General features: G+C 37.7%; 1 protein-coding gene across 3 annotated transcripts in view; it reads right to left on the reverse strand.

Annotated features, from left to right (window-relative positions):
* Positions 1-24,948, reverse strand: part of VCAN (versican) — a 103,567-nt gene that overhangs the window by 44,933 nt on the left and 33,686 nt on the right. For 2 of the 3 annotated variants that reach the window (XR_002828122.1, XM_006081239.3), the window contains exons 6-7: positions 20,716-21,009; positions 10,739-13,375 (exon numbers count right to left, since the gene is read on the reverse strand). Coding sequence is in view for 2 of the 3 variants with exons in the window: in XM_006081239.3 (XP_006081301.1) it covers positions 10,739-13,375; positions 20,716-21,009 (2,931 nt within the window). In the remaining variant the exon portion in view is untranslated. The remainder of the gene's footprint in view (positions 1-10,738; positions 13,376-20,715; positions 21,010-24,948) is intronic. The other variant, XM_014449644.2, reaches the window with a different exon arrangement.

The following is a 24,948-nucleotide window of genomic DNA, read 5'->3' on the forward strand; positions in this document are numbered from 1 at the left end:
TGCCAGTTTAGGGGAGAGAAAGAAGCGTGGGTCCCAACGCTTCCTCTATTGTAAACTCCACTTGGAGGAATTGCTGGGATCCACACTTCTCTAGTTAACCCAAGTTATCCAGCCACATTTGACATCTGAGTGTATCCCAAGACTAGGAAAACCCCTGAATTGTGTCCATAATTGGGGTCCAGATAATACACACACTACAGACAGATAAGGGGGTCTGATGGAAGTTAGATTACAAGGAGAGATTAAAAACCTCTAAAAAAATCACCATTAGTGTGGACAGTCTGGATAGGATAAGCCTTTGGAGCCTTAGAAGGAAAAGATGGTGGGTTCAGGACTTGGTGTGAGACTGTACTAAGCATGTTCTGTGCCAGCCTCTGAGTGTGTCCATCTCTAGTGGTCGGCAAATTGTGGCTCGCGAGCCACATGCGGCTCTTTGGCCCCTTGAGTGTGGCTCTTCCACAAAATACCACGTGTGGGCGTGCACGTACAGTGCGATTGAAACTTCGTGGCCCATGCGCAGAAGTCGGTATTTTGTGGAAGAGCCGGTATTTTGTGGAAGAGCCACACTGAAGGGGCCAAAGAGCCGCATGTGGCTCGAGAGCCGCGGTTTGCCCAGCCGCAGTTTGCCGACCACTGGCCTAGGGCTTTGAAGTTAATTTTTTTCTGCCAACAGATTCTCTACAGATCAATTTACATATTATTATCTCAGTATAGCCAATTTGTTCTCATACTTTTAAAATTTTAGAATTATGAAATCTGTCTAGTGGAGACAGGTGAATTCTTTCTGCCACTGGTCTCCTGTCATTGCCACCTTACATCTATCCCCTAATCCTATTTAGTCCCCTTGGTTTATTCAGCTGCTGAAATTACTTCTTCATCCCCCTATTTTATCACCACCCCTTCCACCCACCACACACATTATCCAAAAGCTGCAAGAGCTATAATTATTGCAAACTAGCAAAGTTTCTTTGTAGGGTGTGGCAGGGGAGAGGGGGACACCTGTGATATTGTAAAAGCAGGTATATCATTCCAAAATTGTGATCTGCTCTTTGTTGTACTAACAGTGCACCCTAATGGAGTAATTAACATTCCCACCTCTTGGGTGAACAAGTCCTTATAAAAGACTGCTGTATTTTAGAATTTTATTCTAAGAGTAATATAACTTCTATTTAGATTTCAAGAGTTAAACCACAGAACTCTACACAGTGTATGTATAATCTTTTCTATGTTTATATGAGTGTATTTTAACAGCTTGACTTGAATAAACTGGTACCACGGTTAATAGATTTTTTTAGTGGCCTTTCACACAAAGCTTTATTGCTAGCTGACCTCAAATTATTCAGCAAGTATTTTGAAGTACTTCACGGTAGAGTTTTGTAGACATAGCACAAGTCTCCCAGTCATACTGTTAGCAGACACAAAACATAGTTGCTAAGATGCATAGGCAGCTGGCTAAAGTTCATGTTCTCTTCAGGGATTTTTACAACTTAAGTTTAAGAGCTTTCAATTAAATGTAAGCATATAGCAATCTACTTAGCAGAAATATATTAGAATCACATTTCTTTATTAAAATTGATTTTATTTTAATGAGCAACAAAAAAGATTTTGTTTCCTTATTTTAAAAATACAACAGACAGCCATACTGCAGTGTGTGAGAAATACTCACAGCATTTAAATAGAAAAAGCTTGACGTTCTTTAATAAGCTTAGGTTTTCTGATACACACCTATAAATCCAGAAACCAGCCTGAAACAAATGCTTCTATTCCACTCATCTTTGAGATGCTCTTAATTGAAATACAAAGCGAACTGGCTTCGTATGAAGCAAAGAAAACCACCCAATGTGAATTTCAACCAGGTTACCTCAGACATCCTTTCCTCAACATTTGCAAAATTTGAGACACTAAAAATGGTGCCAACTCAGGATAGTAAAAAAATTTGACCTTAGTAATCAAGATATAAGACCCTCCCAAAATTTTATCAGATATTTTTGCACCTTTAATTACCATAATGATTGGAAATCATGTGGTACTATAGCAATACGCAATCTCCCCAGCAGTGAGAGAGACTGAACTAAAGGTTGGGGGATCAATAGTGGATTATGCGGCCCATGTCTCTCTATTACCTCTGCTGGCTGAGGTAGGCTTGGTGTGTCACCCAGGCATGTTATCTTACACTGCCAGCCCCCTTCTTGCTGAGTGAGAAGCTCAATATTTCTCCATTTATCAGGAATTACACCCAGAAAGGGCAAAATATAAGTATGAGCAATCTAAGCATTTCTGATGACCTTACTCTTACGAGGCAAACCTATTATGGGGATGATAAACGGGAATCCTCTCTTTTCCCAACTTCAGATAATTCTCTAATAATGCTGTTCCCTCAAGTGGAAAGAATGTGTTTAGATACCGCCATCTGGTCTAAGTGTGCTTAAGGAGATATCTCTGAGTGTGAGCTTGGGCTTATAGGAAAGGCCCAAGCCACTTCATAACTTCCAATTAAAGAGTAAGGGCTTTGCTGGAGAGCATAATCAAGTAATTTTGTGACCTTCAAGCATTTCTGAACAACAGGATAAAGAGCTACATGAAAGGGAAGTGAGCCACATTATTTGGTTTTTAAATGTTAACTTAAAAGCAGAACAAATAAAACATAATCAATCAAGGGCAGTACTTTTATAATCTTTGCACTTTAGTTATCTAGCATTGTCAAAGCTGGTCACAGTTGATAGATAGATAGATAGATAGATAGATAGATAGATAATAGATAATTACCAGATATCCTAACACCAGAAAAATGCTTTGGTCAGATTCATGGATTTATAATTTAAATAAAAACTTTGACTAATATAAAATAACTGCCTCTAATAAACAAATATGGGGGTGGGGGCAAAGTAGGTTTATAGTTGTGAGTACAAAAAACAGTTTATTATTGTATTATTACTTATTATTATATTTTCTATAGGAACAACTATAAACCTATTTTTGCCCCATCATGTATACATACTTCTTTTCTAAGCCTCCCAAATTATGGCTACTAAGTTAAACGTCACCAAACACCATTTTATTTTTTAGTGATGCCACTTCTTTCTTCAAAAATTAATAGTAGTTTCTGGTCACCTCTACTATCTGACTTCTTCAAAAGAGTGTTCAAACATCTCCATTAACTCCCACATTTATCCTCTTCCTTCAGTTCTCTGTGATTCTCTGCTTCACTGCCCTGGAGACCAGCAGCTCCATGTCCCTATCTCAACATCCTCATTCCCATCTCAGACTTCCACTCAGGAAGAGCCCCCTGCCCCGACTTGGAATGCTTTCTAAGTCCTCCTGTGAACTTCTCCCGCACACTTAGTATGAAAGATCCAGCTAAAGCCTGCCCCTCTCCAACATATCTTCTCAAACACTCCTCAGCCCAAACTGATGCTGTTTTTGATTTGTATGCCAAAGGACTCTGACATATTGTTTCTTATTTATAAATCCCCTCATTGTCAATGGGGTGAAAAAGAGACACATGTAAAACTTTCAACAATAAAGAATTTTTTTAAAAAGTCCCCTAGTTTTTATATTTTTATCTCACCTCCCTTACTTACTTCTATATTCCATAATTAAAATGAAAGGATCCTTTAAAGATGTAGTGCTCCTTAGACTCTGACCACTTAGGCCTTCTTTGGGGAATTTTGTTTGAAGAATGTCTACACAGTTATTTATCATCAAGAATGAAAATTTTCATTCTACTTGTTTGATGCTCCCTTTAAAAGATTTACATTTTAGCCTGAAGAAATGGTTGTTCTTCGGCTGTAGTAACAGCCCCAATTCAAAACTATAACTAAAGAACCATACAGATAACTCAAACACTAAAAACTCCGAGAGTTATAAAAATCCAGGTAATCTAAAGGTGCAGGCACAGTCTCAATATTTTTAATCATTCATTTTCTTTCCAAATCCAGCATTCTATATAGGTTGATATCGGGGTGATAATCACTGTTTTCCTCAAATTAAAATGCAGTGGGGCCTTGACTTACGAGTGTCCCGACTAACGAGTTTTTCGAGATACGAGCCTTCTCTTGGCCGATTTTTTGTTTTGAGTTGTGAGCTAAAATTTGGGTTATGAGCCAGCTTCAGATACCCCACCGCTAGTTGGTGCAGCGAACGTCACAGTGAATGCCACAACATCAGCCCAGCATCACATGTCTCACTCGTTCACTTTAAGATTTGACATAAGAGTAATTTGAGTTACAAGCTCCGTCACGGAACGAATTAAACTCGTAAGTCAAGGCCCCACTGTACATATTTGTATACTATATACATCAATATAGTCAAAAGAATCCTTAAGCCAAAGCATACATAGTTCCTTTTAATTTCCATGTTGATAGAGAGAAGGTAACATGGATACAGCCAAGTGAGGTATGCAGTTCTAGGTAATTCGAGATACATTCTCCACCCTTCAATATTACTTTGACTCAATTACAGTTAATCCTGAAACTTTAAAAACATATGTCAATGATATATGAAATATGTTTCACATATCCCTCACTTACAGATGCCAAGATTCATTTAACATTTGTGACAAAAGCTATACTTCCCAAAATATGCTCAAAGACCACCATTTCGTTCAGACATAATTTTTCCTCCTTAAAATTGGTCAAGTACATTTTAAACTGGCAGAGTCTTAGAGCAGCCCCCTCCCCCAGGAATTTTGGTATTTCAGCCACTGCCTATAGGTAGAAAGCCTTCAGCTTATCAGTGGTTTTGAACCCTCACTGTGCATCACAATCTCATGGGGCACATTCAGAAAGACCGATACTAAGCCCTAGCCGGTTTGGCTCAGTGGATAGAGCGTAGGCCTGCAGACTCAAGGGTCCCAGGTTCGATTCCGGTCAAGGGCATGTACCTTGGTTGGGGGCACATCCCCAGTAGGGAGTGTGCAGGAGGCAGCTGGTCGATGTTTCTCTCTCATCGATGTTTCTAACTCTCTATCCCTCTCCCTTCCTCTCTGTAAAAAATCAATAAAATAAAAAAAAGAAAGACCGATACTAATTTAAAAATGAAGCAAAATTAAGAAAAATAGCAATGCCTGAGCCCCACCACTAGAAACTCAGATTCAAGTTGTCTGATGGGAGGTCGGGTGGAGGGTATTTTTATTTGGAGGTTCGCTGGTTATTTTGAGAGACAGCTAGGGTTGAAAAGCAGTGTGGGCAATACTGATGCACTGGGTGATTCCCTGGTGTCTCTCACACCCCAGCATGGACGGGCATCCTGGTTGGTTACATGCTGGGGCCTGGCTGCTGCAGCTCTAGGGCCTCCCAGGTAAACTGTGTGGTTGCCTAGTGAGGGGACAACTGTTCAGAGTTTCCTGGGAGACCAATTCTGAGACTTCACCTGCTAAAGATGCTTTCCATATTACTTAGTTTATATTACCTCTATTTTTCCTTTTATTAAAGCAAGCAATTTTCCTTCGTACATACTCTTTTGCTTGCTAATTATTTCAAGTTGCCTTCTCAACTAATCTATAGATTGTATTATTTTCTTTACCCTAGCCACACAGTCGTTTGACTGAATGACTATTTCAATAACCCTCTAAAATATTTCCTTGAGGGTGGGTATGAAGAGATAGGCAGAGAACGTTTTATCTTCAGGTAGTAAAATGACTCCCTTAAAGAGCAGAGTAAGGGTGAGATTGCAAAATACTGAAATATGACAATTATACTATATTCCATTAAAGTACACAGGTTATACATTAGTACATTTCCTTTTCCTGTTCTCAATTTAGAAAAATCAACTTTCAGAAACCTAGTGTATGCATCATATGGTCAAAGCAACAGAACTGTCCTGTGAGATACTGGGAATACGTTGGTAAAGCCAAGCAACGAGGACACTAGAAGCCAGCTGAGGTGGTGTATACCGATCATACGTGTGCACAAGCAAGTCTGGGTATAATACAATATGTTAAATGTTCATAGACATCGATGCTGAAACATAATTAAACTCTCCCTCTCCCTCCAGGGATTCTAGTTTAAAATCTCATACTTTAAATTCTAGCGAGTATTTAGAAGGTTCTTCATAATTTATTTTCTTCTCAAGAATCAAATTACTCTTTTTAAAAATAAGTATAGTCTTCTTGTCAATGCTAGATGTTTCCCTCCTAATACATACTCAAAAGTCTAAACACTGGCATATCTCTCTAAGGAACACCATTTTAAATGCAATAAAGTAGATTTTCAGTTGTCCACTTGACGCCTTAGGATGAATGTTTTACAGTTTTCTATCGCTTCAATTATGTTGTAAAAAAAATTCGGAGTACTTCAATATAAATGAAAAAAATGTACAACAGTTTTCACCAAAACACATCGCCATCCCTATTGCCCCCAACTAGGGTCATTCTTATAATCCTTCCATTCATAAAACCACTGAATAACCAATTCTTCTTTTTGTACCTGACAAACTGGTCTCATTGAGGTGTAAACTGACAAAAATAATCACTTTTTTAAAAAACACAAAATTTTCAGCTTTATTTATTAAAATGAAACCTCAGAGAGCATTTCTTTTATCCCTATTGCTCCTCTCACCAGGCACGTCTGTCCCCTTAGCTACGCCCACCAACCCACCCCCTCCAAAAAAGTGCTGACCACTGTCTGGGCCTGTGAATACATTTTTTATTCATTGCACAAATGAATGATCTAAGAGCTATTAAGAAAGAAGAATGTAATCCCTGTGTAGAGAACTAGAGGGTTTCCTTGACAACAACAAAAAGACAGCAGGGAATGCCCATGTGTTCTATGAATATGCAAGGAGAGGCTGGGCCCAGTACCTGCAAAAATTCATAAAGAATTCGGAAAAAGCTCTTTTTCTCTGAAAAAAAAAAGGAATTGGTAGTTATTAAAATCATAAGCCCAATTTTCACACATGAAAAAGCTAATGAATTGTATGTGTGGGTCCTACAGAATCAAAACTATATTTAAATACTATATTATAATAAGGGCTGCAGCTGCTTCTGATCTGCACCCTCCTGGCATCACCCAAACAGACACTGTCCATAGAGGATTAAAATGCTAACAAGCTCCTGCAGTCCAGCAGATACTGCAGGATAATTACAGTTGGCTCCCCGAGGTATAAAGCATCTTGAGTTTTAACTCGGTTTTTACCTATTTAGTACAAGACAGTCTAAATCTTCCTATATTTAGAAGTTCAGCATAAAATCATTCCTAAAGCTGAGAGGGGGTTAATTTGTGCTACGTGGTTCTCTTGTGCCAAGCACTGTGCTTGCAGCAGCATTCTCATGGGAGTCACTTCTGAATGATGTAAGCAAAATTTTCAATAAGGAAACCAAGCAAAGTAAGCAAAGTAAGTTCAAATTTAGTCTTACTTAATATCTCATTGATTTTTAATATCCATTACATTAATAATCCATTACATTAATAATTTTATATCTCTTGATATTTATATCATTTTAGTTTAGTATTGGCTTTATACTTCTTGCCTTGCACTCAGATTTAGAATGATATAAATGATAAAATAAGCAAAAAAAAAAAATCTGACAAGACAAATAACATCAAGCTGGCCTGAAAAATATTATGTAGTTTATATGAACTTGTTTAAAAAAAAAAAACACTAATAAGCCACCTATTTTAAGGCTATAACTGTGAGCATTTGCATAAAAAATGTTTGCATATTTCCAAGGTATTCTTTGATTTAAAGATACCAGTATATCATTGTTTTAAAAAACAGTCACAGTTCTGTTACACCAACTTGTGACATTTCAGATGATTTAGAAAAAAAGCATTCTTTAAAAAATAAAATAAAAGCCCAGAATTGAAGGAACTCTTCCTACACCATTAAACCCTGTAAACTTCATACATGTTCACAAAGAAAACCTTTTAATAATTTTCCAAAATGCAGGTGTGCAAATTACTCCTGAAATAGACAGGAGTCATGTTTTCAGTATCCCCCAAACCACTGTTAAATACACCCCATAGCATTTTTCAGCTCATAAAACTTTTATGAGCTGAAAAGTTCCTTCAGATTTTTTAACTGCTAACTCTAGCTGCCCCCTGGCAACAGCACCCTAAGTTGCTATTAAGATCCATTTGAACAAATATAACATAAACATGTCCTGAGTAGCATGTTTTGTTTAATAGTAGTAAAAAAAATATAAAGATTTATAAGATTTGCTGAGTGTAGAAAAAATTATGAATGTCTTGGTTTAGTGTAGCATGGGTGGTATTTTTGCTTACTTGGGTATACAGTATACATAGAGGTTGAGTCTATGTTTGTGAATAGATTTATACAAGTTCATACATATACCAAGGATTTTCCAGTCTGGAAAAATGTGCCTTGATACATAAAAAGGTTGCTTTTTTAGGCACATACGTATTTTTTCTTTGTTAATGTACACCTGCCTTAGAACTCATTAATTTAACATCTGCTTTAGGGCTTTCCCTTGCCAAAGTTCAAAATGCTTGAAAAATTAAGTTTCTCATAGGAAACAAGTAAAAGTAAGCAGTTGTATCTGAGCTAACCTCATTGTCTTAATAAGGCAATAAATAATGCTTTTAGTCATAAAGAGAATGGCATATACAAACTATACAAAAATAATAAAGAGGGGGGAGATGAGGGAGAGGGGGAGAGAGAGAGAGATGGAGGGAGGAAACTAGGTAGATATAGGCTCACCCCACGCACTCACCCACCCACGCCAACCCCGAAACCCTGTCCTGATGAAGATAACCAAATAATCTCTTTCCCCAGAGTTCTGACCACTTGTTCTCAGTGCCGAACAAAAATTAATTTTAAGACAAATCTTGGTCCCATGCTTTAAAAGTGGAAGAAAGAAAAGGAACACCAAGTCATGTCTCCCGGATCCAACTAAGTTCACTAGTCGAATATAAATACGCACCTTTGTATAAATGGCTGCTGGTGAGGTTACTAGACCCTCCATTTCGAGTAACTGTTTATAGACTTAGATTTTTTTTTTCTGCAACTGCCAATTCTTCCAGGGAGATGGGGTTTCACTTTTCCATTTTTGTAATTTGATCACTCTAACTTTAACAGTTTCCCATGTAGAAGACTTTTTAAATGTAGAACATTCTTTACTGTTTTCTAGATTATTTGATTCAACTTAATATCTACACTAACAAAAGAGGAATATAAATTGGGGAAAACTGCTGTGTGGTCAGTCATTCACTAAGTGTTGGCAGTAGCTCCTTTTCATTTCTCTTCACTTCTTCTTCCTAGTTATACCTTCTTTTCAGTTTTCCAAGCCTACTAACAGCAATCCTAGTCTCACTACTTGGCAACTCATCTTCTCTCTCCAACTCCAGTTCCCAGAGGCAGGAAAGGAATGTAGGAAATATGCTATGGCCTCCAAGAAACAGCATTGTCAGTAGGAAAATAATGCTCCAATCCTGGCCTCTTCCAACTGTATTAGAAAGTGAAGATTAACTTCAATACTCGGAATGTATTCCCTTCTCTTCTATTTACTGCCCAGGCAAGAGCTTGCACACTGAGAAAATTCTGGACAGCAGAGCTGTGAAGACAGTAGATCTGTGAAATCTCCATCTACAGAGCTGGAGGCCAACTGATGTGACAACAGAGTTACCTGTTTGTTCCTAAAAAGTGCCCTCCTGGGAACTCTAATGACGATAGAGTTACTCTTAAGAAAAATAACACTCTGAGGGGCCTATCTCAACAGTAAGAGAGAACACACCACATTCGTCTAGTCCGTCTTCCCAGAGCCATGTCAAGGAACAATGAGTAGCCATTCATTTAATTCACATATGAACACTAGAATATAGCACCTTAATTAAAATCAAGGATCTTGACTCCTAACTTAGAAAGAGACAAACCAACTTGATCTATTGAACTGTGTAGTCTAAACTCAGCTTACCAAAATTAAAAGATGGTGTGGTTTTTAGAAAGGAGCACAGTATGTTTGATAATGAAAATTGCAAGTATTAATCAATGTAAAAAAACAGCTTTTAAACATTTCACCAGAGAGATAAATAAGCAAAATATAAGGCCTTCCTACAGATGAAACAACAAAACCATAAAATAATAACATGATAACCTGGTTTTAGGAAAGAGAGATAATACTGACATAGCCATCTTCTGAAATGATATTGGATGCAATGAATTATAGCAATTCCTAGAACTGAGCTAGATTGTATTTGTCCTAAATATTTAAAGCCTCATTAAAATACCCAAGGACAACAACTTAAAAACATTTGGAACTTGCATGAAATAACATTTAAGCAGCAGACTATAACTCACCCACAAGTCATATAATAAAAAAAAAAAACCATAGCAAACCTTTAGATGTCTTTTTGTCAGCCCTAGGAATGTGAAAAGGGTTTTAGCTGTCCACAATGTAAGTACTGAAGGTTAATAGTTAAAGACCAATGGAATGTTAACACAGTCTAGTACTACACTGAGTAGTAATGCATGGAAAGACACTGAAATTAACACACTTTGTTCTGCATGTTCTGAAGTGATGTAACGGGATGATTTGGTTATATTAGATGACAAAGCAGGGCTTCTTATAACCTTTAAAATAAAATTGTATCTAACATTCTTCCAAATTCTTTAACATATTCTTCCAATGCTTGTACAAATATGTGAAGCTAAAACACAACTTTTTCACACTCCAGATATCTTCTAATGGTAGCATTTGGTAAGTTCACTTTTTTTCCAAAAGAAATTTTCAAGATAAAATGCTGATTGCCTTGACTGGTATGTCTAAAAAGCAAAGACTTACCTGTCTTGTTTTCTCTGACCTCAATAATATAAATATTTATGTCAGGGTGGAATTTTGTCCCCGTCGGGGATTCTGGAGTGGAAAGTGCCTGAGGACGGAAGGCCTCTTGGCCTTCTACAGTGGGCGGTCTTGTTGGCTGTGTGACAGGAGGAGGACTTGAAGTTGTGAAATACTCTCTATCGATACCGGTTTCCATTTCCTTTTCCTCAAGGGTAGTGGGAGGAACATGTGATGTTGATTCTGCAATGATCACCATGTCACTGGTTGTCTCTTCACCGGGTTCTCTGTCAATGAGGGGAGGTTTCTCAGTGGCTGCTAAAGAGGGCTTGAATGCTGAAGTTGTGTGAAGTCTGTCTGCTGAACTGAAGGCGGTAGTCATCTCACTTGGAACTGTGGCTTTAATTGTTGAAAATTCTGGGAGTTCTGTGACTTTGGGCTTTTCGAATAATCCTGAACCTAACTCAACATAATCTAAGGATGTTTTCTCTCTTTCCTCAGTAGTGGTTTCTTCTATAAGCTGGGTAGCACTGGTGCTTAAAGGCGATACAACTCCCCTTGGACTAGTACCTTCTGTTTCATATTTTTTTTCAGCCCCTGGACTTAAAAATACCGTTGGCCCCATGCTTGGTGTTAGCCTTACAACTTCATCTATTTTTGCTTTGTGCTCAGTGACAGCACCAGGTACATAAGACAGAGTATGCTCAACTTTTCCAATTGGAGTTGTTTCTAAAATTGGGACTCTCTCAGAACTTGTCACCCATCTGTCTTCAGAAACAGTATATGCTGACCCATCACTTTCGTGTTCATCCAAAGGTAGTGTTGCTTCCTTGGCTGTGCCAGCTGTAGAACCAAGGGCAGGAACTGTTTTTTCTGGAGTCTGATCTTTCCAAGGAAATTCTTCCTGAGTTGTGCTCTGTGCAATTTCTGTTGTTGTTCTTATAGTTTCAGGAGAAATTGTTGCTTCCAGGTGAGTCTGATCAATGGCATGTATGTCTTGAGAGGGTTCACCTAGAACTTCACCTTCTGATGGAGCAGACGGTACCAACACTTCCCATTCTGTCTTGGGAATTACAGAAAGAGGAACGGTATGGGAAGTGCTTACATAAGTAGACTCCTGGGTGCTACTATAATTAACGAATGTTGATCCTTCCATATCTGAAGTGTGTGCAAATTGAGGGACAGTAGATACAGGCTCAGAGACATCCATATCTTCTGCTTTATCCAAAGCACTTCCTTCTACAGTTGCATGAGCAGCTCGATCTTCCATGCTTGTGACAGGGGGAACTCTTTCTTCAGCTGTAGAATCCCTCAAAGTTGACTTTTCTGTAATGCCAGTTGATGTAGTTGGCTGAAATCTAATTGTGAATTTCCCATGGTCTGTTGAGTCTTCTTCAGTAAACTTCTCTAATGGCATTTGAGTACTATCTGGGATAAGAGTAAACTCATCTCCTCCATCCTGAGTGAAACCTGGGATTTCTTCATCCTTTCTACTCACTCCTGTAGTGGTGAGTAAGGCCGGGGGCAATTTTGGAGAACGTGCATGTTCTGTGGACTCCAACGGCTTTGAGGTTATACTATCTTCATCCCATGACCATTTTGATACAGTGACTACCTCCACACTTAAAGTGCTGTGGGTTGAATGCACTGTTGTAATACCCTCATCATACTTTGTAGTGTCTTGATAGCCATCTGTTTCTAATCCAACTGGAGTTCTTGTAAAGTCTTCCTCCACATCTCTTGCCACTGTTGGCACAACACTTAGCTTTGTTGTTGTCAGTGCTGGTGAATCAAAGGATTTGGTCATTTCCACCAAAGACTCTGAGGAAGCTGTAGAGAACTTCATTCCAGAGAAGTCCTCTTCCTCTAATTTTCCTATAAATGGGTCGACGGTGACCTTTTCCTGCATTTCATCCTTGGTATAAGTATCCGTTCTCAATGCTGGTATTAGTTGACTGGGGGTGGTGTCTTCTGAAGTCTTTGACACTGTAATGACTTCAGGTATTTGGCTGAAGACCAAGGTGCTCTGGCCAGATCTAACTGTAGATGTTCTGTCTTCACCACCATCGCCAGCTTCTCCCAAGGTGAAATAGTGGGTTGTTTTCACTAAATCAGAAGTAGTGCTTACTCTTTTCTTTTCAGTTTTGGATTCCAGGGTCATTGTTGTAGATACAAAAGGTGTTTCAGTTACAGAGAATTCTGTGGAAGGAATGTGCTTTGATATTTCCATAGATGTTACCAAGGGACCCACTTCTATTTGTTCAATTTGTGTAACTGATTCTTGTGTTGGCATGTATTCCATGACACCATTCCACGAATCAGTAGCATGATGGGAGGTGACAGTTGTACTTTGGGGCACTTCTTCCCTAATATCAGATATGGTACTCCCAGGAGGTGTGGGTAAATCAGTGGCTAATCTGTGTGTGACCACTGGAGACTGAACTGTGGATTTCTGTTCAAAATTGGCTATGTTTCCCACAGCAGGGAACTTTGTTGTAATGACAGGTAAGTCAGTAGTTAAAGGGGTGATTGGTGTAGTTCTGTCAGGTACCATTTGTAGTTCTTTGGATAAACCGTGTGATGCAGTTTCTGTAAGGATATTCAGATCGATGGTTGTAGTCTCTGATATATTCTGTTTGGCTAGAAAATAATTTCAAAGAGTTGATTAGACAAGGCACTAATAAAAAGTTGCACGTCCAGTGTTTGTTAAATGCTGCTGTGTATTTTGGGGTGACCCAAATGTGTTTTGTGATGTATGGGAATCTAAAAACTACTTAAATTAACCCAAAGGCAACTGAACATTTAATAGTCACCAATTGATCACTTGTTTTATAGTGTAAGGGTTATCATTGCTTTTACCCATAGGTGTGAATGACTGTTCCTGGTTAAAGAAAATGAGTATTATCTAGTTTTAAAATACAGAGATGTCCAAAAATATATATGAATGCAGAGTTTGGAAGTAGTAGATAGGTGATTTATCAGAAACTACAGCAGCAACTTGAAGCCTAGTAGGAGAACTTAATGTTACTCTTCTGGAAGCTTCTGTACCCTGCCTCTAGGTTTCTCTCTCCTTCTCAAGCTGCACAGTGACTCAGGGGAGAGGGAGTGCCTTAGATTGCAAAACAACCAAAAGCCACATCAAATGTCCCCAAGTTACACATAAACGATTACATTGTCCATAATGCGGAGGAGCTTCATAAAAACAGGATATTAAACTTTTAAAACCACTCTTCACTTGATTCCAGGTGTTGTACATTTGTCTTCCTCCTCCTTTCAACTCTAGTGGAGCCTCGTTCTAATAAACAATAAAATGTTTTTGGCAGAGGCTACTTGGCATGTGTTGTATTTCTACATTTTGTTCTAATGTTCTACACAATGTGCTTGTAGCTCTTAAAGGTCTTGGTTCCAGGGTTACTTTAGCATGAGACGCAAATGTAGATCAGGAAGTAAAGTACCCACATGATATATTTTAGGTCTGTAATTACAAATCACTGGAAACAACTCTGAGCATCAGAAAGAATAGGCTCAGGCAATAAAAAGTAACATGTCATCAGAAAACGCTACATGAGAAGGCATCCAGATTTACAGAGAATGGCTTGGCCTGTTTAAAGACATTTAAATTGTGTGTAACAGTGACAGTGTTGGAGACAAGATTCCTTCTCAACATGGTGGGGGGGGGGGGCGGGAAGCAGCAGCTTAGTACAGAAAGATTCTGAGTTGCCCTAGCCGGTTTGGCTCAGTGGATAAGGTGTCAGCCTGCAGGTTCGATTCCAGTCAAGGTCACATGCTTGGGTTGGGGACTCCATCCCCAGTAGGGGGCATGCAGAAGGCAGCCAATCAATGATTCTCTCTCATCATTGATATTTCTATCTCTCTTTCCCTCTCCCTTCTTCTCTGAAATCAATAAAAATAAAATTTTTTAAAAAAAGAAAGATTAGATTCTGGGTTATTTGTGTGCTGTTTGTTTTTTCAAATTCAGACTTTCAAAAATCAAAGATTACTTGCCACTAAACTCAGAAGGAACTGTTCTGAGGAAACCTTAGTCGTTGCTTTGCTGTATCTTGTACAACTTAAAACTAGTTGTATGGGTAATGCCTGTTCCCCCTGATAAGAGTTGTAATATCTGTAGTACTTATAATATCTTGTGTCTTACTCTTAATCCCAAAACAGGAGTCCTTGGAAAATGAAATTGTATACCTTTGGGCTCCATCTAGTCTGTCAAAATGTAATGATATTAGATCAGTGAAACTGTTCTAATACTAGATGGTAAATACAAATTTATATATTTGTCCAAACTATAAAATGTACAGCACAGAAAGTGAACTTGACTGTAAACTATAGACTGTGAGTGATTATGACGTGACATGTGAGTCTGCAACTGTAACAAATGTAAGGGGAAGGCTAATAATGGGGGAGGCGGTGCCTGTGGGGACAGGGGGTATATGGGAAATCACTGTATTGCCCACTCAATTTTGCTGTGAACCTAAAACTGCTCTAAAAGTAAATTCTATTTTAAAAATTTAATGATAAAATGTCATTTTGTTGTAAATCAGACTTGAGCTATAATAGCCCAGATTAATCAACTTTATAATAAAAACTTGGTGACTATATTACAGTGCATTTAAACAATCTTTAAAGTCTGTCACTATTTATCCTTCTTTAGTAAAACAAAACTAAATTTAAAAACAGAATTGAACTCTTCAAAATACATAAAATATCCTTTTTCTCCTTTTCTTATTTTTTAAAGAAAAGCTCTTTCTACATTCATTTATTGGAAGAAGCTTTAATCGATTTGATTGACATGAGCAACTTAAGGAGCCAAAGCATGGTTGACTGTTTTTCTTTTAATTCAATTCTCTATAGCCTCTGAAATTCCATCACTGTTACCTCATTTAACTGCCAAATATCATTTTTGTCTTATAACCGCATTCTTTGGGAAAACAGTAAAATGTACATTCAAAGAAAGTTACCATGGAAACATAACATAAACACTTACTACACTGCATATTATAAAAAATTATTCATATTATTAACAACAAAAAAGGTAATTTTGCTTTTTCCCTCTGAGTATTTCATAGCTGATGAGATTAATTTAACAAGAGGTGATAACTGTATTAGGGCCAAACAGAGTCTGTGAATCAGGTATCCTTAGGTTCCAAGCCCAGTTCTGTGCTAGCAACATCTACAAGGCTATGCAAACACTTGACGGTGTTTGAAAATGAAGGACTCATTTAGAACACTAACTATGTCATTGTCAATTATTACGGTATCATTGGTGTTGGCTTCATCTAGTCCTGGAACATAGTGAAGTGACCATAATGTGAGTCTGAGAGGATCTCCCTTACAAAGCCAGGATTTGTGTGATATATATATATATATATTTTTTTTAAAAAAAAAGGTTTTCAATAATTTTAGAGCCCTGTTAAAATGTCTGCTCATAATTAACTTAATTAATTATACTACTTGGAATGAAAAACCTCAAACTTCCTTTTTGGGGTTGAGTAGATTTTTTCATCAATGTAACAGCCGATTCCCATCATAACTCAGCATAGCTCCTCTTCTGGGCCATTTGTTTCAACCACTTGCCCCACCCCGAAAAATATTTTTTAAAAAATACAAATATCTTTGAAGAGGGTTGTGAGTGTCACTGTGTTAATGGTGATTATTATGAAGGTGAGAACACAACTCTAGGCTATTCTATAGGTGTCATTCCAGAAGCACTCATATGGAGAAGTTTACGTCTTGGAAAACTACCAGTGTCCCCTCAGCTTCATTGCCGAGGGAGCCAACAGAAATCAGCATGCTTCTTTTCCCACAAAAGCTCCTTCCAACCTTGCAGCTGTCTACCACACAGATGTTTCACATCACTGTCCTTATGGCATTTTATGTTCTATGGACTATCTTCTCCATGCTTCTGTTGGGAGACATCTGGCAGATTTTTCTAATAAAATATAAAAACCCAATTACCAGTGTGATAGTCGATTTAACTCATACCCATTAGCCTACATTATAAGGAAATGACTAACTTCAAATTAGTCCTTCTAGTTTAAATGGTTTATACATAAATAACTGTAAACATTGGAATCACAAATAAAGTGGATTCTCAGTAAGTTGATTCTATGTAATAGTTGAGGGGAAAGTAAAGATTGAAACAGTGAGATTAAAATGCAAAACTTTTAAAATAGTTTTATAAGTGAGTGAGTGCTAACATATTCAAATTCAATAAACAGAAAACATTTTTAAAATATCAATAAGGGAAGAATAAGTTTTGGTGCCCATACTCAGATTATGATCTAGGTCATACAAAAAAATAAACTGACCAAAGGTTAGAAGGGCAGGCCAAATTTAAAAGTAAACAAATATGGCCCTGGCTGGTTTTGCTCAGTGGTTGGAGTGTCTGCCAGTGGACCGAAGGGTTACAGGTTCAATACCTGGTCAAGAGCACATACCTGGGTTGCAGGCTCAATCCCAGGTCCCCAGTCGGTGTACATATGGGAGGCGACCAATCTGTGTTTCTCTCACATCGATGTTTTTTTCTCTCTCTCTCCCACTCCTCCCTTCCCCTCTGTTCTCTCTAAAAAGGTCAATGAAAAAAATATCCTTGGGTGAGGATTTATAAAAATAAAAGTAAACAAATATGGATGAAATAGCATATAAAGCGGTGGGTACTTATTTAGCCTTCTTTAGGCCACTATTTTAAGTTCCATAATTAACCGAACAGAGAGATATAAAATAAAGGAGGGCACCCTAACCGGTTTGGCTCAGTGGATAGAGCGTTGGCCTGCAGACTCAAGGGTCCCAGGTTCGATTCCAGTCAAGGGCATGTACCTTGGTTGCGGGCACATCCCCAGTAGGGGGTGTGCAGGAGGCAGCTGATCGATGTTTCTCTCTCATCAATGTTTCTAACTCTCTATCCCTCTCCCTTCCTCTGTGTAAAAAATCAATAAAATATATTTTTTTTAAAAAAGGAGGGCTCAAAGCAAGATCAGATAGATGATTAAAGGCTTAGACATTGAAATTTCAAAACAAGGAAATTATTTCAGTTAAGGAAGACATTGAGGGACAACTGAACAACTGTGTTCAATAAGAGAAACAGCTGTTATTTAGATTTTGGTCTCTAACTTAAAAAGGAAAAATGGGCTCCAATTCTAATCCAATGGATTTATATAATTAGAAAAACTATCTGGGTGACAGTAATAAGATATTAGAATGGGTTTTCTAGGAAACATGTTCTACTACCTGTCTTGAGATCATTCATAACATCAAATGAGAGATTACCATGAGTCTTGAATGCTTTTGATTCCCTTAAGTTTGGGGATGTATTGGGTGATCTTTCAAAGCCCTGTATAACCCTTCTAACTTTCACAGAACTCACTTAACTCTGAGGTCAGAGAAAAATCAAAAGTTCACAGTTTAGTTTAATTAATTTACTTGTTTTTAAAATTTATTTGACAAGAATAGATTCTAACTATATTTATCACCAGCCATTATTAATGTTCTATTCAATGATTTATAAAGGAAAAGGGAATTATAGCAAAGTAAGATTGGGTACTATTCATTCACCAGGAAATAACTATAAAAACACTTTCTACATTTGGTAAAATCAAACAAGAAAAATATGGTGATATTTCTACATTCCTCTACTTTACCAACCAATTGTACATCTCTGAAATCATTTTTGGAATTGTCACTAGGGCCACAACTCCTACAAAATTTACCCTACAGAATTTAGTCACTACTCAATTATGTGGGAAAAGTGAATGACAGTCAAGTCATTTGAGAATATTTTTCAAATTATTATATACATATGTGTGTGTGTGTGTGTGTGTGTGTGTACACATCTATATACAGGGTGGGGCAAAAGTAGGTTTACAGCTGTTCATATGAAAAATAATACAATAATTAATAAATAATAATACAAGAATAAACTATGTTCAAGTGCTCACAACTGTAAACCTACTTTTGCTATACCGTGTATATTAAAAGAATTTTTGAAAAATAAATCAGCAATTTGGGGAAGCTGTTGGCATTTCATGTGCTTTAAAAAAAGTTTTTATGTTATGACTCAACATTCTAAGCTTTTTATGCACTGAATAAATTTTGAATATGATAGGTTCTTAAAGGTAGGGAAGAAATAAAGAAGAATCTAGCCTTTAGTTTAGGTGGGACAAAACCCAAAATTTGAACCATTATATTTGCAAGTTATATATTTCCAAGTTATATATATATTCAATTGAATTAGAAAGAAAATAATAGACCTAAACTTTCCAATTTTTCAAAGATTTTCATGTAGAGTTTTAGTAGGTGGTGTTTATATTTGAATCCAAGTAGCTTGTTATTTCATACATTCATGTGAATTCCTCATTTAAACAAATAATTTAAAACACATAGGATGGATTATTTGTGTCTACAGACAGGCTTTGGTTTAAATTTTACCTTCAGGGAGAAAAAATGTTTAAAAGTTTTCTAGTGCCACAAGAAATATATATAATCAAGGAATGTAGTGAAGTTGAAGAATTCTACTCTTTCCCTACTTTAATCTCTCTAACCCCTTCGTCCCAACATATACCAATCCAATTTTATTCCTTAATCCTATCAGTCACAATGTAAAACTGATCATTGAGCCTGAACTACTTGAAAATCACTGTGATGAGAATGTGACTTAAAAGAATGTTTATCTTTCTACTTTTAGGAATAGGTTTTGTCATTGTTGTTTGTTTTCCCAAAAATTAGCAAGAAAGACTTTCCTATTGTTTCAGGGTTTAGAAACAAAAGCTAATATTTTCAATGGCTTTTTATTGCCCATTTGTATTGTGCTAATGCACAACATGTGGCTTTAACACTCAGGAAGCTGAGTTGTTGGGAGGAGATCCAAGCAGAGAACTCATAGTGGGAGGCAGCCATGTGTGAAATAACACCTTTCCATTGTACTAATATCTATTCTGCTGACCACTCAGATCCTAGCTTTGTCTTTTTGGTTGATGAAGAATGCCTGTATATTTCACTTTAGAAACCAATTACATTAGCTATTTTCTACTCATTTCAGTTACATGTTGCTATAACAAGATATATTAGAAGCTTGGTAAAAACTTTTCACTATATTTCAATATAACATGGCTCTAACTTAAACATAACTCAAGGTCACCCAAAATTTTGGGAGATCTTTGTTTAGCTGTCACAATATAGACCTGACAGTAAATAACACCAGACTCTGGATTATTTGCTTGTTTAATTAAACATTCTACAAGTATTATATCATGAGACTACTATTGATAAAGTCACTTAAGGTCAGTTGAAAATTTTAAATAAATATATCATGAATGTTGAAAATTGTTATTTAACAACAATTTAAGTAGCAAACCTAATGAAGATAGCAAAAAGCATATATTGTATGTCAATATGATTCTAGAGAATTATTATAAGACACATTTCCCTTACTTGAAACAAAATGGGATAAAAGAAGATTTTAATTTATAGCATGGTTTGTTTTTAGGTATTAATTGAATGCTGTGATTATCTATGTCAGTTCCAAGTACTCACCTGCAATTACTGAGATTTCAGTTCTCCACCATTTCAAAGAAAGACATACGAAACAAAGACAAAATAAACAGACTCAAGGTCTCAACTCAGCCACAGTTGGCCTTGGCATTATAGCACCAACTATCTAATTGCATTTAAGTACTGAAATTAATATAAAATAATGACTCATATATATGTTTTGTGGTGCAGTGGGGCACCATTAAGACCTTAACTTGACATTTCTTCATCCCCTTTAAAAAACCATTTGTCAAACTTCATGCAGTTATAACCATCTCACTGCTGTTCCATTTGCATGCTTTTGAAAGTTACTGTACTGTTTCCACTCCGTGCACAGACTGCAAGTTATGGGATCCTTCCCAATCGCTAGGTGAACATCAATGCATGCCTTCGAAGTATTTTTTTTTTAATCTGTAACTTTTAAAAAGGTATCAAACACTTACGTTTGAAGCAGTAGGCATCAAATCTGCTATCAGGGGAAGGGAAGCCTGTCTGGTTCTCAAAGCGATACAGGGTTCTCACCCCAAGCAAACCACCGCCACACTGGGCCTTGGCCACAGTCACAGGGTGGCGGACGCTGGCGTCCATCAGCCACCCGTAATCGCACTGGTCAAAGCCGTTCCTCCAGGCCGCGTGGAGCTCCCCCACCGTTGCCAGCCGGGCATCCTGGTTTTCACACTCTTCTTCGGCCTCCTCATAGGAGAATCTATTGGGAGCAGTGATGTGGAACACATCACCTGAAATAAGAAGAGGAGAAAAAGCCCTAAGTTTTATTATTCATTCCTTTAGAGTTTGGGGTGATGGGGGGAAGCATGTGATACTTCTTCATGGCACAGTAGCAGCTTCTGACACATTAAAGCAGCAGATATAATGGTTACTTAATTATGTTACTATTCGTGCATGATAAGATCTAGCACATACCAGAAAAGTTTCAGATGTAAACTTGCTTATCAAATGACTCCTCTATGGCCTATGGGTATATAGTAGCAGTTGTTTGATAACAATGTAATGATAATTAAGATGAACAAACCTTTCCAAGTGAACCTTTGGATTGTTGTCTAGGAAACGAGTTTCCTCTTTAATGAAAGAGCCAGTGATGTACTTACTAACACTGCACGCTGGGAAGGGAAAGCTGTATGGAACTGTCACTGAGGCTATTTCACTTCATTTATCCTACAATCAAATAGTAACTCTCTGACCCTCCTTTTCATGTACCGCTACCATCAAAATGGATTAACTCCCATCAACTCCAATAACAAAATAAGGAAACCTCCAGGGTTTGAAGTCAGGAAGGGAGGGAAGCAGAGTGGAGTGCCCTTGCCTGCCCTCCTGTCCCAGGCACAGGGCTGCTGGGATTGGCATGCGGGTCATGGCCTGCACATGGTCAGGACCAAGAGTGAATGGGGTCCATCAGCGCCCACTCAACCAACCAAAGGCAGCAGAGTCCCCCCAGGAGGAAGGGGGACCTTTTTTTCAGCTTGCTCTGTGCAGGGTAGGTGCCTTTTGCAACCTGTCTGCCCAGAGGACTCCTTTCTCCAGTTCTCACAAAGACCCCACATGTTCTAGCTAGCAGGGGCTCTCATGACATTTGAGAGCCTCTTATATTTGTTTATTGACCAACAAAGAAAGGCTGAACTTTTACTTTGCTCATCACCAGGCCCATTTAATGGGGGATATGTTCATTATCATTTAACATGCATTAATAAAACACTCTGGAAACACCAGTTTGTTATATTGGAATTCTCCCTGGGTAAACTAACAAAACAATTGGCTGAAATGAATTCAATGCAAATTAAACGATGCTTTCCAGACTTGAACACAAGTGGCCTTTTAAAAGACAGAGGCAGAATTAGAGAATACCGAAGCAAACACAGCAGGCAGGAGGGAGAACATGAAATGAAAGGGAGAAGGAGCTAAAATATTGATAGCCCATCATTGTCGCCACTGCGGGTCCTGTTTCCCTCTCACTGAGGCCGCTGGCTGAGTCTGTGAGATATTGGACAATTGGGACTTCAGAGCTCTCACAGTTTGGATCGTCACCTGACAGAACTTCAATGTAACAAGCTGTTGTTTAAAATGAATAGAGCCATCACTCTCTCGCTGTGACAGCTTTATAAAACAAGAAAAATTAGTCATAGGAAAAATAGCCAAATCACACACATCAGCTTTTCTCACTATAAATCTAAAATTGCTACTGATGAAATTTGGTCAAATCCAAATAAGAGCTCTTTGAAGAAAAGAAAGAAAAATGACTTGTAGCTGACTGAAAAAAATAAGGTGGGAGGTGAATAGGTTTGTCCTTAATGATCTAGTCTAGCAAAGGATACTCATCGCAAATTCAAAAATACACCAGCCCGGCCTGCTGTCTCAGTGATTGATCATCGACCTATGAACCAGGAGGTCACAGTTCAATTCCTGGTCAGGGCATATGCCGGGTTGTGGTCTCAATCAGGGGGGTGGGGGTGGGGATAAAGGGGGGAGGAGGCAGCCAACCAATGATTCTCTCTCATCATTGATGTTTCTACCTCTCTCTCCCTCTCCCTTCCTCTCTGAAACCAATAAAAATATATTGTATCAATCAATAAATAAAAATGCACTATAAGAATATAAGTTCCTCCTGCCTTCCTTCAATGTCACTCTCCCTAGTAAGTTTTAAAAGCATAAGGGTCACAATACCAGTCACAGAGTATGCATTCCGTCATCTTTGTTAAAATAAGTGCCATTTCAAGTTCTTGTTAAGGAACAAGGTGCTCTTTTTCTCCCCTCCTTCCCAGGCAGCACATTAACTGACGCTAATCCTGCGGTGGGGCTGTGGGGAGCTCCTGTCTGGACAGGTGATTGATCTCACCTATGGGTTTGGCTCAAAGCTACAGGGGGAAAAAGGCAGCCGGCGAGGCTGGTCTGAGCTGCCTGGAGCAGCCTCATTCACTCCCCTTGCACTTGCAGTAAGCCTGAAAGGAATGCAAGTGTGAAAGAGGGCAGCACGCCAACCCGCTTCCCTCCCCTCCGAGGTGGAACACTTGCGTTTGTTATTACAGCTGGCATATCGTTTGTGTTGCCTTAGTTTCCTGCAGTGCGAGGTGCTTCTACTCTGAGGTGAAACTACTGTTCCTCTTAGGTAACAGGAATGATCAGCCAACCAGAGCAGGGCAACGAAATATAATTAATTGAGAAAAACTGCTTCTCCAAACAGCTATGTTAGTCGATCTGTTAGGGGAAATCAACTTCTCCAAATGCGGCCAGACCAAAGGGCTAATGAAGAAAAATGACGGCATGATTTCACGGGTAACTGGTTTCCCTGTCTCAAACAGCATACGTGTTTGGGGTATTAAAGGAAAGAAAGATTTCAGAAGGTGATGGCAGGTTAAAAATAGAATTCTCTTATTATTATTAAATCATAAAAATCTACTTATGAAGCTATATAGAAACTCTTGTTAAATCTGATTTTATGTCAAAATAGTAATTATATAATTCATTTTTTTGGAGGATACAATTTCCATCTACCTATCCAATACCCATAAACTAAAAATTTTATTTATTTGATTAAATTCTGTTATTCCCTAAGGCCACCTATTTTTCTTTTTATTTATATGTAGGAATTTTTCAAACAAGAAAAATGAAATTTTAAAAATATATATTGAAAGATACATCACCAGTGGGTTTCATGTATCTCAAACAAAAAAAAAAGAGGAAGATTTAACTGACATTGAGTTTACTTTAAGGTGAGAATTACTATATGCCATAATTATTGTTTTATTTCAAAAGAAAAAGAAACATTTTCTTTAACTCAACTCCAAAAAAAATAAATATCTAAGACTCCTAAATCATAATTGCTTAACATAAACTTTACCTTGCCCAGTTCAAAAAAACCAATAATATAGTGAGGCATCCACATTATAGAATTAACTTACTATATATTGATACTCCTATGATTAACAGTGAATCCATATGCAAAGTGATAAGTCAAGTGCCCAAACTATTAAGGCCAGGACATTTTGTACTTTTCTAAAATATGCCAGACTCTCCTGGCATCAGTTTCATTCTAAAACCCAACCCACCCACCACACACACACACACACACACACACACACACACAAAGGTAAATCAATGGGTAATGAACAGATAGCAGTAACTGAACTAATTTATATTACTAAGAGTTCTGGATTTCTAAGGCATCTATAACTTTCTGTCAAGTTTTTTTGTGTGTGTGTTTTCTTATTCATTAGATGCCTGGATTTAATTAGATAATCCTTTGAGATTGTATGACTTTTATCTAACATAATACAAATGTAGATGACCCGCTGTTTAAATCAGAATTAATCTATCAAAAACTTGTTGTTGAAGATGTGGATCAGGAATATTGTTAACTTACAGTTTAAATTCTAAGAACATAACTTCCAAAAATGTCTTCCACAGAAAACTGGTGAGCTTTGAGATGTGACTAGGTATTCCAGAGAGAAGAGTTCCATGCACAATTGCATTTAGAAAAACAAATACAAGTCATTTGACAGGTTTCATTTCTGCAAAACTTCTCAGAGCATTTAATGTTACAGTATTTATTGGGAGACCCATACCATTGACCATATAATTCTTTTTTTCACAGAATACTACTTCATAGTCCATGGATCTGTCTCATGAAGTAGTTTGAAAACATTGCTCCTAGAAGACATATGTGT

Source organism: Myotis lucifugus, unplaced genomic scaffold (assembly GCF_000147115.1).
Source record: "Myotis lucifugus unplaced genomic scaffold, Myoluc2.0 scaffold_0, whole genome shotgun sequence".
In the NCBI taxonomy this organism is placed as follows: Eukaryota; Metazoa; Chordata; class Mammalia; order Chiroptera; family Vespertilionidae; genus Myotis; species Myotis lucifugus.